Below are 16,173 nucleotides of genomic sequence, written 5' to 3' on the forward strand. Positions count from 1 at the left end.
CAGTGCGTAGGCCAGTAATAGGGATCAAGCACAAAGCCTCTCAAAAACACTTTCTATCATCTCGGGATGACAAATGCTGTTTACAGTGGTTTTTATCTAGTTCAAAGATCTCTCATGATCTCTTAGCTATTATATCAGACCTTCATGCACTCTGTCCCTCAGCTGCGGCCTCGTATCACTGGAGCTTTGCTTTGTGGCATGGATGCATGCCGGGAGTTTTAAATCTTTGAATTGGGTCACTGGAAGCACATCCAGCAGGCAGACGAGGTAAAGCGCAATGATTAGCCTCTAAGCCCAGTCCACAGAGGAGCAATCTGTTTGACGGACTGATCGACAAGAGCAAGAGAGATGCTTCTTGCAATGCTGGCAGGGACACAGTAAAACTGCAGAACACTTATGGTAAGGTAAAACGCAACAGAGTAATTAGCCAGTCAGCTGAAGCTGTCATGTATAGTCATTTGTTCTGAGCTCATGAGGTAGGAGAGTCACATTATGGTGTCAGGTATATTGTTAACATGTATTTGACTTTATTGATAGTTGCTTGTTGTTACTTTTAAATGATTTTAATGATTACTTTCTTTCTGTCATGTTTTATGCATATTCAAATCCTTTATTATTATTATGGTATGAATGTATTTAAAGGCATTGTTCACCCAAAACCAGAACATTCTGTGATTATTTACTCGCCCATGTTGTTCCTGACTTTCTTTCTTCTGTGTAATACAAAAAAATACATGTTATAGGTTTTTTTTTTTTTTTTGTCCATACAATGAATGTCGGTTCCAGTGTTATTTTAAACTTTATTGACTTGACTGTTGAACTGTATAAACAAAAACAGTAGACAGACGACAGAATTTCATTTGTTTTTAGGTGCACTATTCCTTTGAAATCTAGCATGTCAAGTCTTTATTAAATATGCTCTATGAGGTTAATTATGCTGTCAGTACATGCATAAATTATGATTTTTGACATATTTGGAAATGTATTGTATTAAATTAAAAATTAATGTGCACTCTTAAATTAAATTATCTTAATTAATTAATAGAATCTGATTAGGCCCAACTGACTACTGTGAAGGCAAATGTGTTAGATTTAGTCTGGCCAGTATTTATTTACAACTCTGTTTTAGATCTAGACATTATTTTCTCATGCCCCTGCACAGCTGAATGAGTGAGTCTGGGCTAATCCAGCAACATTTGGCGAAGAGAGATGGCAGATGGTATATGGGGTATTTATAGGCTGTAGCCCTGCTCCCCTTATGAGTCCAATTTTTTCCTATACTGTAAACACTGTATATACACAAGCACACATCTGTGGCATAAAGACCCAGCAGGGATTTCTTGACAATAATAACTTTGTAGAGTGCTGGGCATTTAGCATTTTAAGGAAAGAGTTAAAAATAGACCTCTTAAAAATTGAACTTTTGTCAGTATTTATTCACCCTCATGTCACTCCAAACCTTTCTTTTTTTCTCTGGAACACAAAGGAAGATATTTTGAAAGAAAGAGAAAGTAATACAGGTTTGTATGGAAGCCTGTTTTCACCACGGAATAAAAGAATAAAAAAGGTCATTGTGACTTTATATATCTGGCTTTTTCAAAAAATCTTGCAATACTGTTTTTCTTTTCATAGAACACAGGTAATTGCAGCTTTTTATTTCACAATTTTGACTTTTTTCCCTTGAGGTTATATCTAACAGTTCAGACATATCTTTTCAGAATTGCACGAACACAATTGCTTTTTATTTTAATTCTTTTAATAAAACAAACAAAAAAACTGGACTGTAATATGTGAATTCAGAATTCATAGAAGAAAAGTCAAGAACAAGAGAATGAACAAATGATAACAGAATTTTAATTTCTGGGTGAACTTTCCCTTTATATTCTTCATATTCAGTTTTTTAAAAATCTCTGCTAAATTTAATTTATTCATTATTGCAGTGCATCTGGATATTATATCTGAACAGTAACCAAAATATATATATGCATACTTATTGATCTGTTTCCCCCTTGTTGTTTGACTTATTTATTGTTTAGAAATATCAATTTTGATCACAGTTACAAAACCCCCATCTGCTTAGCTTTTATGTGCACCACAAGAAATAGATAATGACATAATACTAAGTCATACACTTAATGGCACCAAGACTATTTTTCCATTTCCGTACCCCTCCCTCTTCCTATTCATCCCACTCTCTCTTTCTGTTTCAGTCTGCACATGCAGTAACCAACACTTATGCCCAAGTTTGATTTCCCAGAACACTGACATTGGTCTCAGACTCGGTGTGCACACAGCCCGTGAACACTAATGTGCGCATGCAGATGCCTCTCTATCTCCTGTCAGTGTCTTTAGTATGCAGTAAAACGAGGCATATCTGATTCCCACAGAATAAGAGTAATTTCTGAACCGAAAATCCTTTTTTTTTTTCAATAGAATATTGGTATCCATGGGGATATGACAATGGAACTGCCATTTATGGCAGAGTGAAAGCCTGGTTTGACTGATAAAGAGAAAGCAGCTCTTTAGACAGTATATTATGCTGCAAAGCTTCTCGCTCAGATTAGAGCAGACTCAGGCTAATGGACTCGGCCTGATGGGCGTCCTGTGGAATCCAATGCAGTGATTCACTTTAAAGGGCTGTTCACACGCTTCAAAAACAGCTAGATGCATCTATCTGTTGTTCTATTGCTGTCTGTCTGAAACTAAATTTTTACACAGAAATTGCTAGGAAATTTCACAAAGAATCTGCAAGTAGAACAATTAATTAAAAGTGAAAATTTTCAAGTATAAAAACTGAAATCGATCTATCTACAGTATGAATTGCTTTTACAGTTTTCTTATTCACTCTTAACATTCTCTAAACTGTATCAGAATCAGAATGAGCTTTATTGGCCAAGTATGTTTACACATATGAGGAATTTGTTTTAGCTCCACAGACACGAGAGGAGGGGAAAACAAGACACAGGACTGACAGTGTACAGGTCTGATATGTACAAACTGTAAGTGAAATTGTCATTTGTTTTATGGTACGTCACAATTCTACTGCATGTTTGCTAATTGTAGTAATTCACCCAAATTATTTAATTATAATAGCTAGCCATTGTGTCACACTGATATTTTTAGATACAGAATTTAACTACAGGAAACTAAGGAAAAAAACTGTTTTAATTCTATCCTTCTTTACATGTTTCTTCTTTACAAACTGCAATTCTGACTCCTGCTTTCTACTTCAGTTACAATTGAATTCAAATTCACAACTTTGTCTTCTATTATGTGACATTTAGAAGTGAAAATATGTGGTTTTAAATCTGATAATAATAATAATTTAAAAAAAAAAAAAAAAAAACATAAATTAAGACAGTGTAGTCACATCATCTACCAACAAGGCAGTAGACTTGACCGCTTGCCCAGACCAAATGTCAGTTTATTAAAATAGCTCCTAAATAACTCTTTAGCTATTAGTAAACATTATTCAGCGAGGCCTATGTGATATCAGCAGAAAAGGAAATTTGTTTAAAACAACAGCAAATTATTACATATTGATTCAAGACTATGAGGAACTTTTAATTTGTTTGGAATAACATGCACCAATGATTCGCTCACAATAAGTCCAGAAAGCAAATAGGGTCATTTGTCTATATACTGTTGTTTCCGACTTCTGTATGCATGGCCCTGGAGTGTGTGGTTTGCAAACAGAACTGCCAGTATACTGAGCCCTCACTTCCATTTACTGTGATTGTTTAAGAGTATGTGGCACAGCGCCCATGTGCTATTCAGCAAACAGTACCTTTCGAATCCTAATGTCTGAGTGATATATTCCACATTCACTTCGGTAAAAGCAAGGTCATTCCCAAATCTGGCAGCATCAGCACATTGCTGTGAGAGAGTTTGGGAGAACCTTGAATGAGGGACATGCATTATAATCTCTCCTCGTGCCAAACTTAATCTATAATACAGTTTGGCTGGAGTTGCGAGACGCTGTAACAGCATTAATAAGCTCAGCGGCTCTCCGGCCCTTCCGCGAGGGACTTATGGAATAAATAACACAGCACTCCAAGGGAGATTGACATCAATCACAGCGCAGAAACAAGTGTGACACCTTAAGAGAGGCGAGAGGGGGGAACCAGCCTGTCAGAGGCATGAAATCCGCAGACACTAGCATTGATCAAAGGCTCAGTGTCCTCTGCTCATTGATTTGACAGCGCGCAGAGTGTTAGAGCGAGGGGGAGAGGCACCACGGCTTCTCTTGACTGCTGTTGGGATTGCTGCACCCTGCCAAGCATGTTGCTGCACATTAAGCCCTGAGTGCAAGTAGCCTGGTGTCATAATGCTGGATGAAAATATGAAGCAGGCCAGCTTTGAAAGACACTGTTGTTTTTTTTTTCTTTTCAGAACCTTGATGTAATTTTTCAGACACAAAACTTTTTTGACAAAAAAAAAAAAGTCCTCACTTGTAACAGGCTGTACAACTTTCAAAACACTGTATTTTGCAGTAATATCTTTTACGTAACCTTGCACTTGCAGAATGTTCAAATAACTCATTAATTACCGTATGAACATTCATTTAGATCACCCATACACAAGCTATTGATTCACTGTGTAGTTGTTTGTACAATCATTAAAACCGTAGTACAAATTATGCAATGCATGTCTCATTATGGTACTACACTCAGACAATGAAGGAGTCAAAAGGGTTTGGAAAGGTTCCATAGATGTTAAAGGAATAGTTCGCCCAAAAATGAACATTTGCTGAAAATTTATTGACACAGGGCATCCAGGATGTAAATGAGTTTGTTTCTTCATTGAAACAGACTTTGAGAAATTTAGAAATACATCTCTTGCTTGCCATCGGATCCTCTGCAGTGAATGGGTGCCGTCAGAATGAAAGTTCAAACAGCTGATAAAAGCATCGCAATAATCCACAAGTAATACACATGATTCCAGTCCAACAGTTAACATCTTGTGAAGTAAAAATATTTGTTTTTGTAGTAAAATATAAGTCCTCTATCCATAATATTTTTTTCTGCTATGACAAAGTCATTTTGTCTGAATCAGTAGAGAAATATGCACACATCAAGTACTGTTTAGTGAAAGCAATCCAGAATAGTTTTAAATAAATATGTTGGGGGATTTTGATGCGAGAGGACAACAGGGACTGCACTTTTTCACTGGGGGAAGAATTATGGTGGATTATGGACCAGAAGCAACTTTTTGGAGTTAAAATGTCTTAATTATGGATTTGTTTCTTACAAACACTCAGCTTTCAACTTCACAAGATGTAAATTGATGGAATGGAGTCATGTGGATTACTTGGGGATTATTGTTTTTATCAGCTGTTTGGACTCTCATTTTGACGGCACCCATTCACTGCAGAGGATCCATAGGTGAGCAAGTGAGGTAATGCAAAATTTGGCAAAATTTTCAAATTTTTGGGTGAAATATTAGATGCCTATTAGAAGCCTTTATTTTTATAAGTGTGCACATACATTGCTTTAAAAAACTATAGAGAATACCACAGACACAGTAAATCATTGAACAAATGCTAAAAAATGTTACAGTACTAATGAAATAAACAATCACAACATCTTTGAATCAAGCTGTTTTATAATCAGCTCAAGGTTTCTGAGACAAATAATGTCTGTCATGTCTGCCATCATATGAATAGTATATGTGATGCAAGTTCAGCGGAAACTTCGATTGAACTGTGGTAGTTTCATTGGAGGTGTCTTTCAGTATCCCTCCTCTGCTGGTGTGAAATTGAGGCATTGATTACTGAGGTTGAAATTGGTGTAAAACCAAATTGCGTTCTTGCTTGCTTCTGCATAATCTATACACAATTCGATGTGTGTTCTATGTTTGTGGTTCTCTGACACTGATGGATATGGTCTGTGTCTTGGCTAAATTATTCATGAGGACATTAAATTGCACATATAAAAGCTTATTTAAAAAAAATCTAAAACCTTTTACTCTCAGATGGATGCATAGTGCTTCAGTTTGAATGCTAGTGTGCTCAGGAACAGAAAACAGTTTAGAATGATTGTTTTTGCTCTGAGGCAATAAATAATGCACTGCTGTAAACTGCAGCGAAAGCAAGAGAGTGTCTGAGGGCAAAGCACAGATACATTATGATGAGTTGCATTGTGATTTCTTAATAGTATGATGGATGACAAGGCTCATGTCTCTTTCTTCAGAAAAGCCACTTGAGTCCTGTAAAGAGGCAAAACATCTCTAAATGTGTTTGTGGATCATACCTGTAATTTTGAATTAGATAAATATCCAGTAAATAAATTATGATCATGTTAAATGTTTAAAGCATAATGGACTTAAATAGGATGTGTGATGAAGTGTTTCTGGGCATGAGTAATTTTTCTGAATACACTGAACACACTGTGTGACATGACACAATCACAGCCAGTCTGAATAAATGTGATGTTTAATGTACAATTATTTATTTATTTACTTTTTGAGGAGTGAGGTTTCATAGTGGGCATGGCTACTCGTTGTGAGAAATAGAACTAAGCATTCAACAGCATGTTTGGTGATTGATTACATTTTTTTTGCTTGTCAATCATTTCTGTCCTGTGTGTCATGTTTAACAATGTACTTTAGCATTATGTGATTTTAGGGTCAGAAGTGGATGCTAGAGGATTTGCGGGAAGTATTTTTGGAAAAACATTCATGATTTTTTTTTAGGCTTTTTAAAATGAACATATTCACTTAAAATGTTAATAAATATGATTATTATAGATTTTTTAAACACATTTACCTTGGTCATAAATTCTGAGATTAATTACAGTTACAGTATTTTATTCTGTTGAGAGCCTTTTGATTTAAAAATAAGAAATAATAAAACAAATATTTGTGTAGTTTTGTGGAAAAAAGGAAAACCTTGTCTTCTTTACTAGCTAAAGGGGGAAAACTTCAACTTTAAATATCTATTTATTACAACCAAAAAAGCAAGTGCAAGATAAAAAAATAGTTTTACTGAGGATTTTTGAAAATAAATAAAGAATAGTTTGAATAAAACTGTTTAAAAATAATATTTAAAACTTTTAGATTGACAATATAATACAGTACAATTGTTTTGTCAATATATGATATATTTTGTATTAATATGAATCAAATGAATTCATCTTAGGCAAGGCAAGGCAAGGCAAGTTTATTTATATAGCACATTTCATACACAGTGGTAATTCAAAGTGCTTTACATAAAAGAAAGTGAAAGACATTTAAAATCAATAAAAACATGGAAATAAAAATAATAAAAACAAAGAATTTTAAAATGATATAGAAAATGATTTAAAATAAATTTAAAGAAAATGATTATACATAAAATGTATTGCAGTCAGTTCGGACATATAGCACAGTGCTCATTCAACAAATGCACAGTTAAACAGATGAGTTTTGAGTCTTGATTTAAATGTGGCTAATGTTTTAGCACATCTGATCTCTTCTGGAAGCTGGTTCCAACTGCGGGCCGCATAATAGCTAAAAGCAGACTCCCCTTGTTTTGTGTGAACCCTTGGTATTTCTAACTGACTCGATCCTAATGATCTGAGTGGTCTGTTTGGTTTATATTCAGTGAGCATATCAGCAATATATTTAGGTCCTAGGCCATTGAGTGACTTATAAACGAGTAAAAGTACTTTAAAATCAATCCTAAATGTAACTGGAAGCCAGTGTAAGGACCTGAGGACTGGTGTGATATGCTCAGATTTTCTGGTTCTAGTCAGAATCCGGGCAGCAGCATTCTGGATGAGCTGCAGTTGTCTAATGGTCTTCTTGGGAAGGCCGGTGAGGAGACCATTACAGTAATCCACCCTGCTGGTGATAAAGGCATGAACAAGTTTCTCCAAGTCTTGACTGGAAACAAAACATCTAATTCTTGCAATATTTTTGAGATGATAGTATGCTGATTTAGTTATTGCTTTGACATGACTACTGAAACTAAGGTCTGTCTCCAGAATCACCCCAAGATTTCTGACTTGATTTTTAGTTGTTTGACCCCTAGAGTCAAGGTATGCATTCACCTTGAGAACTTCATCTTTATTTCCAAATGCAATGACTTCAGTTTTCTCCTTGTTTAACTGAAGAAAGTTCTGGCACATCCAACTGTTAATTTCATCAATGCATTGGCAGAGGGTGTCAATGGGGCTGTAGTCATTTGGAGATAAGGCTAGGTAAATCTGGGTATCATCAGCATAGCTGTGATAGGCAATTTGGTTCTTCCTCATTATCTGACTTAGTGGGAGCATATACAGATTAAACAAGAGCGGTGCAAGAATTGAGCCTTGTGGGACTCCACATGTCATGGCCGTCCACTTAGACTTATGTTCTCCTATACTCACATAATAACCTCTCCCTTCTAAGTATGATCTGAACCATTTGAGTGCCATCCCAGAAAGCCCGACCCAGTTTTCCAGTCTCTCTAAAAGTATGTTATGATCTACAGTGTCAAACGCAGCACTAAGATCTAGTAGTACCAGCACTGATATTTTGCCAGAATCAGAATTGACGCGAATATCATTTATTATCTTAACGAGTGCTGTCTCTGTGCTGTGATGTGCTCGGAAACCAGATTGAAAATTGTCCAGGTATCCATTTGACTTTAAGTAGTTGTTCAGCTGATTAGAAACTACCTTTTCAATTATCTTACCTATGAAAGGAATATTTGATATGGGTCTATAGTTGCTCAACATGGTGTTATCAAGATTGCGCTTTTTCAGAAGGGGCTTAACAACTGCAGTTTTAAGGGAGTTTGGAAAAGTCCCAGAGAGAAGTGAGGCGTTCACCACTTCTAAGAGATCAGCTTCTAAACAGTTAAGCACATTTTTGAAAAAGGATGTGGGAAGTGTGTCAAGATAGCAGGTTGAAGATTTAAGGTGCTGTACTATTTCTTCCAAAATTTTGTTATCAATTTCTTTAAAAACACACATAGTCACTTCTTTTTGAAATTGCGGTCGAATCTGTGTGACCTCTGCATAACTTGAGGATCTTAAAATAAATGGGTGCATTAAAAAAATATTTTGTAGTGACTATTGGATGTCAGTTTTATAACAATTCTATAACAATTAACGTAATGAATAAAAACTGATTCTACACCAAAATTATTTGAGGGGTATATTTGGTGGTACTTGGAATCAAAATGTTCGAAAGCCCCTGTTATATGCTAATAGTACAATACACAATCATCTAAAAAATGTTTCTTTTCCCTCTATTAGGTCTAGAAAGCAAGTGGCGCAGCTGAAGGCCCAAGATGCCCGAGCAGAGCAATGACTACCGTGTGGTGGTGTTTGGAGCAGGGGGTGTGGGGAAGAGCTCCCTGGTGCTCCGTTTTGTGAAAGGCACTTTCCGGGACACCTACATCCCGACAGTGGAGGACACGTACCGGCAGGTGATCAGCTGTGACAAGAGCGTCTGCACCCTGCAGATCACAGACACAACCGGCAGCCACCAGTTTCCTGCCATGCAGCGTCTGTCCATCTCCAAGGGTCACGCATTCATCCTGGTCTACTCCATCACTAGTAAGCAATCCCTGGAAGAATTAAAGCCCATATACCAGCAGATTCTCGCTATCAAAGGCAATATAGAGAACATCCCCATCATGCTCGTGGGAAACAAGAGCGATGAGACTCAACGGGAAGTGAAGACTGAAGATGGAGAGGCCCAGTCCAAGATCTGGAAGTGTGCTTTCATGGAGACCTCGGCTAAGACTAACCACAATGTCACTGAGCTTTTCCAGGAGCTTCTCAACTTGGAGAAGAAGAGGAACATGAGTTTGAACATCGATGGCAAGCGTTCTGGGAAGCAAAGCAGGGCTAACAAGCTGAAGGGGAAATGCAACATCATGTAGAGTGCTTGTTAGAGCCAGAACCGGGACATGGTGAGATAAAGCGGAGATATAGAGTGATAAAATAACAAAGGAAAGGAACTGAGGAGGGAAAAATTAATGGAGATGGTGTTATTTGACATTTCATGCTTATTTCCGATAACAAGGATTTTACTCTGACATCTCAAATTTCATTTTTCACTATCAGTCTTTGGCCTTAACAAGCACTGGCCTGTTCATATTGCCTTGTCTATTCCTATTACAGAGCATCGCCACCATCTCTCACATCTGAGAAAAATTCAGACAGCAATCGCTTGCTAAACAACCCTTTTTGAGTTCATGATGCAGATATTTTTATTAAATGGTTGCTCCTGCATAGCTAAAGCAGAGTCAGGCTTTATATCAGCCATGATATCCAAACATAAGAATATGCACAATGACAACTAAATTTTTGTTTGTATATTTATTCAAATGTTGAGCAAGTAGCGTCAGTATGAGATCATATAACAATATAGTCAAACCACCCTTTAATACTTTATTACAGGTTGTGTAGAATACACTTTTATTTGTTGTCCTCATAACATTTTGATGATTACTTTTGCATGTCCTTATATCTTAACAAATACCAACTAATATTTAGGACAATGATTTTGTTAAACATTAGCAAAATACCAGAGAAACTTCTAAAGCTTTGTAAAATTATTACCTGCAGTGACATCAAGGCAGATCAAAAATCTGAAAGCATATACACACTTCATATTTCATGCAGATGCACACATGCTTATGCAAAGCAGCAAGCACTCATCATCATCATCATCATCATCATCATCTGTGGTGTTCAGCTGCTCAAAATTCAGACACTTCTGGCCTCCCTAGTAATTTAGAGTGAGCTAGAATCTCCATATTCTTTTCTTATGTTTCTCAATATGAACTACTCATATTTTATAACTGTATAACTGAGACAATAACAAATGTAGTCAATCAGGAAATGAATGCATTTGCAGGAGGTGCATTGTGGCAGCAAAATTAAATTGAGGATGCAAGTCTTCTACCCTATTTATAGAGAATAATGTGAACATCGAAGACTATGGCCACCTGAAGTTATAAGAGTTTTAGGAAAAAAAAAAAAAACATTTAAACATTAGCCATTTTTATTTATATGGCAGTATCAGACATTACAGGAGTTTTTGGGTTGAAACAATTCAGTTTTTGTGTTCGCAGTGACCCTAATAGGAACGCCACCAACCTGTTTCAGTTTCGGTATAGAGAATGCAATCACACTGCAAATCAGCCTTTGACAAAAGAAATCTCTTGCTTCAAAGGGCCTTGATTGTATAGCATTATATTTTTATTTAACCAGCTGATTGCCTTTGTACACTGATGTGAGAAAGAGCTCCTTTAATATGTTTTCAGGTAGTGCATTACAGATCTGACAACATTATTTATCCATGTTGTGCTGGTTTGCTAGTTTTTGAACAGGGTACACCAGAAATGAGTAGAAAAAGAAAGCTTTACACAGCAACATTTCAGAAAACTATAATACAAATAAGACCGAATTCATATGGTTTATTTTGTTAGACTTGTAAATTAAGCAGTTTTAGTCGCATATTATAATTCTGTGGTAAAAAGCGACTTATTAAAAAGAAGTACATTAAACACACAGATATAAATGATAACATTTCACACGAGTAAAACCATACATTTTATTTTGGCGCAGGTAGAAAAATAGCATTATAAATAAGTAGAACAGTATTATATCTCACCCCCTATATACAGTAATTATAATATATACTAATGATATACTGTGACAAATATTGCAATAGAACAAAAAACAATATCATCAGTCATATATAGTTTGCTGTCAGTTAATATTATGACTCAGCCTGTTGCCTCTGATTGATGTATATGATTGATATTTTAATATTAGTTTCCTGGATGCCCCACCAACACATTCATCCCCTTAAAATGGTGCTATAATTTACCACCTCCCTACTGGTGACAGCGGTTCTGCTCTGCATAGTTTATACAGTCATATCATGATAAAAATCCCCTCTTTTATCACTCTGCAGAGTTTTGCTGATTTATGGCTTTGCAATTTGCTAAATTCAGAACAACGCCTCATCCATCTATCCTGACTTATTCGAATTCGTTATACCTGACTCTACGTGTCCAACCTCTATAAAGCCCATTCAGCTGGCGTATGAGTCACACTGCTGATACCATCAGAGCCTCTGCAAGCTGCACGAGAGGAAAACTGCAGAGCGTCTTGCATTTTACATGCATGGGAAGTCTGCGCTCTCTGTAGAGTGTCAGCTACCTGCGATCCTTTCTGTTGACTTGCCTCCGCAATGCCAATGCCCACCAGTTCTGTGTATAAAATCATTTTTTGAACCCGTATCATGCACATTTTATTGTAAATATTTGTAAATTGTATGTAAAGAATATGACACTGTAAAGAAATCATCACTGACTCTTGTAGGATGAACCTACAGACATGGACACAAGTCCTTTGAAAGCTCTTCATGTGTTTGGTTGGAATCCCAGGGGACTTTTGTGTACATCTGGATTATCTTCATGCAGTTTTCAGTATCTTAAATCTGGTTTACACAGTGAGCACTTTAAATGCCTAAGGGTAATGGAATGTACTGTGAAACGTATGTAAATGACGACCTCCATTTAATAATTCAAACTACGCATGGTCCCACTTGATGTTTAGCCAGCATGAGGGCAAGCAACAAAACTGTGAAGTGACTTTTCAACTCTGCATTTTATTATTTTATTTTTTGTACAATATTTTACAAAAGTTTTTTTTCTTTTTGCTTATTATAGCTATTAGCTACTACTGTATATGATATGTCCTTTAGCAATAGTCTTCCTAAGACATGGTATGCTGTGCTCACGCATCCCAAATGAAGGGAAATATGTACTAATATATATGTATAGATATATATACCTGCAAATATTCTCTAATAAATCTGCAAATTGATTTTCATAATAAAAAAATGAAAGCAAAATCTCTTGTCTGTTTTCCTCCTCAAAACATCTGAACGTAGCGCCATGTGCTAAACCTGGTTTACATGGCAACATAATGAGGAACGCTACACTTTCGGCTGACCCAGGTGTGGATACTCCAATACACAAATGATGGAATTTACAAAGCAGTAATCCATAAAAGCACATTCAGTAAAGCATCAACTGTGCTGCACACAGGGTTTTATGGAACAAAGCAGATTGAATAGTCAATTTAAATCTATCTGAGAACTACTTTTCTAGTAAGTGCTGCAGAAGAGCTTGAAAACCATGCTAATAAGGCAAAGGATGGCTAATTCAAGGAATCCAAAATGTAGAGACAGGTTTTCTTTTGTTCAGCTGACAGTTTTATAGGTTCCAAATGTCCAGTGCTTACATTTGATATATATGAGAAAGAAGCTACATAATGATTATATGACAAATACAATGCATGCAATAAATAATAACACACACAAAAATTATATTTATTTATATTCATTATATATTTATAATATTAATCATATTTATATTAATTCCATATGTCCAGTGCTTACAAAGATATATAAAAGAAATACATAATGATGAGAAATACATAATTACATAAAATAATATTTAAATAAATTATATGCATACAATGGCTATGCTAAACGCATAATATATATATATATATATATATACAGTGGGTACGGAAAGTATTCAGACCCTCTTAAATTTCACTCTTTGTTATATTGCAGCCATTTGCTAAAATCATTTAAGTTAATTTTTTTTCCTCATTAATGTACACACAGCACCCCATATTGACAGAAAAACACAGAATTGTTGACATTTTTGGAGATTTATTAAAAAAGAAAAACTGAAATATCACATGGTCCTAAGTATTCAGACCCTTTGCTCAGTATTTAGTAGAAGCACCCTTTTGATCTAATACAGCCATGAGTCTTTTTGGGAAAGATGCAACAAGTTTTTCACACCTGGATTTGGGGATCCTCTGCCATTCCTCCTTGCAGATCCTCTCCAGTTCTGTCAGGTTGGATGGTAAACGTTGGTGGACAGCCATTTCTAGGTCTCTCCGGAGATGCTCAATTGGGTTTAAGTCAAGGCTCTGGCTGGGCCATTCAAGAACAGTCACGGAGTTGTTGTGAAGCCACTCCTTCGTTATTTTAGCTGTGTGCTTAGGGTCATTGTCTTGTTGGAAGGTAAACCTTCGGCCCAGTCTGAGGTCCTGAGCACTCTGGAGAAGGTTTTCGTCCAGGATATCCCTGTACTTGGCCGCATTCATCTTTCCCTCGATCGCAACCAGTCGTCCTGTCCCTGCGGCTGAAAAACACCCCCACAGCATGATGCTGCCACCACCATGCTTCACTGTTGGGACTGTATTGGACAGGTGATGAGCAGTGCCTGTTTTCTCTACACATACCGCTTAGAATTAAGGTCAAAAAGTTCTATCTTGGTCTCATAAGACCAGAGAATCTTATTTCTCACCATCTTGTGGTCCTTCAGGTGTTTTTTTGTGTCTTGCACTGAGGAGAGGCTTCCGTCGGGCCACTCTGCCATAAAGCCCCGACTGGTGGAGGGCTGCAGTAATGGTTGATTTCTACAACTTTCTCCCATCGCCCGACTGCATCTCTGGAGGTCAGCCACAGTGATCTTTGGGTTCTTCTTTACCTCTCTCACCAAGGCTCTTCTCCCCTGATAGCTCAGTTTGGCCGGACGGCCAGCTCTAAGAAGGGTTCTGGTCATCCCAAACGTCATCCATTTAAGGATTATGGAGGCCACTGTGCTCTTAGGAACCGTAAATACAGCAGAATTTTTTTTGTAACCTTGGCCAGATCTGTGCCTTGCCACAATTCTGTCTCTGAGCTCTTCAGGCAGTTCCTTTGACCTCATGATTCTCATTTGCTCTGACATGCACTGTGAGCTGTAAGGTCTTATATAGACAGGAGTGTGGCTTTCCTAATCAAGTCCAGTCAGTATAATCAAACACAGCTGGACTCAAATGAAGGTGTAGAACCATCTCAAGGAGGATCTGAAGAAATGGACAGCACCTGAGTTAAATATATGAGTGTCACAGCAAAGGGTCTGAATACTTAGGACCATGTGATATTTCAGTTTTTCTTTTTTAATAAATCTTCAAAAATGTCAACAATTATGTGTTTTTCTGTCAATATGGGGTGCTGTGTGTACATTAATGAGGGAAAAAATGAACTTAAATGATTTTAGCAAATGGCTGCAATATAACAAAGAGTGAATAATTTAAGGGGGTCTGAATACTTTCCGTACCCACTGTGTATATATATACCTTACTAACAATCAAATGGAGAATGTGAAAGGAAAAACTAAAGAAACAAACATTTACACTGTTGTACTGTATGTAAGCACTGGACATTAACCCAGACATGTATACTCTGAATTGCCAATTTCTATCCTATTCTAAAGATTTGAATTATCTAATGCCTTTGTATCTCATATTGGCAAGGAGGGAGCTGAAACATGGCAGGTTGGATCAGAAGCTTATAATGTTTTGAGAATCAAACCAGCAACACAGAGCACAACATGGCTGCTGGGGAATCTGCATGAATCAACTCTCATGTGACTGTAATCCACTGCTTCATTCTCTTTTCTCTCTCTCTCTTTCTCTCTTTGCCCCCCTCCTCCCAACAACTGCACCACCTCATTCCTTTCTCAGCAGTATTGCCGTTTCCATGCAGACTGTTAGATGGACCGCTGCTGTCTGAGAGAGAGGAGAGCAGAGAGAACTGTGACTTCAAAGCATGAGAAAATTATGCATAAAATATACTGCCATCAGCGACATTTCATGTTCCAGAAGACATAACGCTAATGCAGTAAAAGTATTTTCCATCCCCATTTACTATAAATGCATCACACTGTAAAAATACAGCAACTGTGCTGTACCAAGTCAAATGTTAGCACAAATCATTTGGGACCTTTGCGAATCCAAAGGCACAATGAGAATCCTGGGGCTCCCAAGGGAGGCTGTGAAGTGAGGCAGAAAGAGACAAATTGTCTGCATAGTCCTTGAATAAAACAGTGGAGTGTCTCAAAGCAAGCAAATAAAGGTAAACATCTTTAACATTTACAAGCACAAAACTCATGGGTCAGTTTTTATGTATTTCATAATTAAAAAAGGCCAAAATTCTTCTAAGGTTTAAATTTCAGATGGCTTAGAAAACAGGTACAAACTCAAACCTACTTTCTGCTCATCTGTTTGGACAGTGAATGGAACTCAAACTCCCACTGGATTCTCTTTCCATATACTGTGCTTAAAAAGGTATTATGTTAGATTAACAGTCCACTAGACTGTTAGCTGCCTCACT

At 36.9% G+C, this 16,173-nt stretch overlaps 1 protein-coding gene across 1 annotated transcript; it reads left to right on the forward strand.

The window, feature by feature from the left end:
- Positions 1-296: 296 nt before the first annotated feature.
- LOC306845537 (GTP-binding protein Di-Ras1-like) lies at positions 297-12,822 on the forward strand. The gene is made up of 2 exons (XM_079378407.1): positions 297-399; positions 9,222-12,822. The coding sequence occupies exon 2, from the start codon at positions 9,257-9,259 to the stop codon at positions 9,851-9,853; it is 597 nt and encodes a 198-aa protein (XP_079234533.1). The 5' UTR covers positions 297-399; positions 9,222-9,256; the 3' UTR covers positions 9,854-12,822.
- The last annotated feature ends 3,351 nt before the right edge of the window (positions 12,823-16,173 follow it).

Source organism: Barbus barbus (assembly GCF_936440315.1).
Source record: "Barbus barbus genome assembly, chromosome: 26".
Taxonomy (NCBI): Eukaryota; Metazoa; Chordata; class Actinopteri; order Cypriniformes; family Cyprinidae; genus Barbus; species Barbus barbus.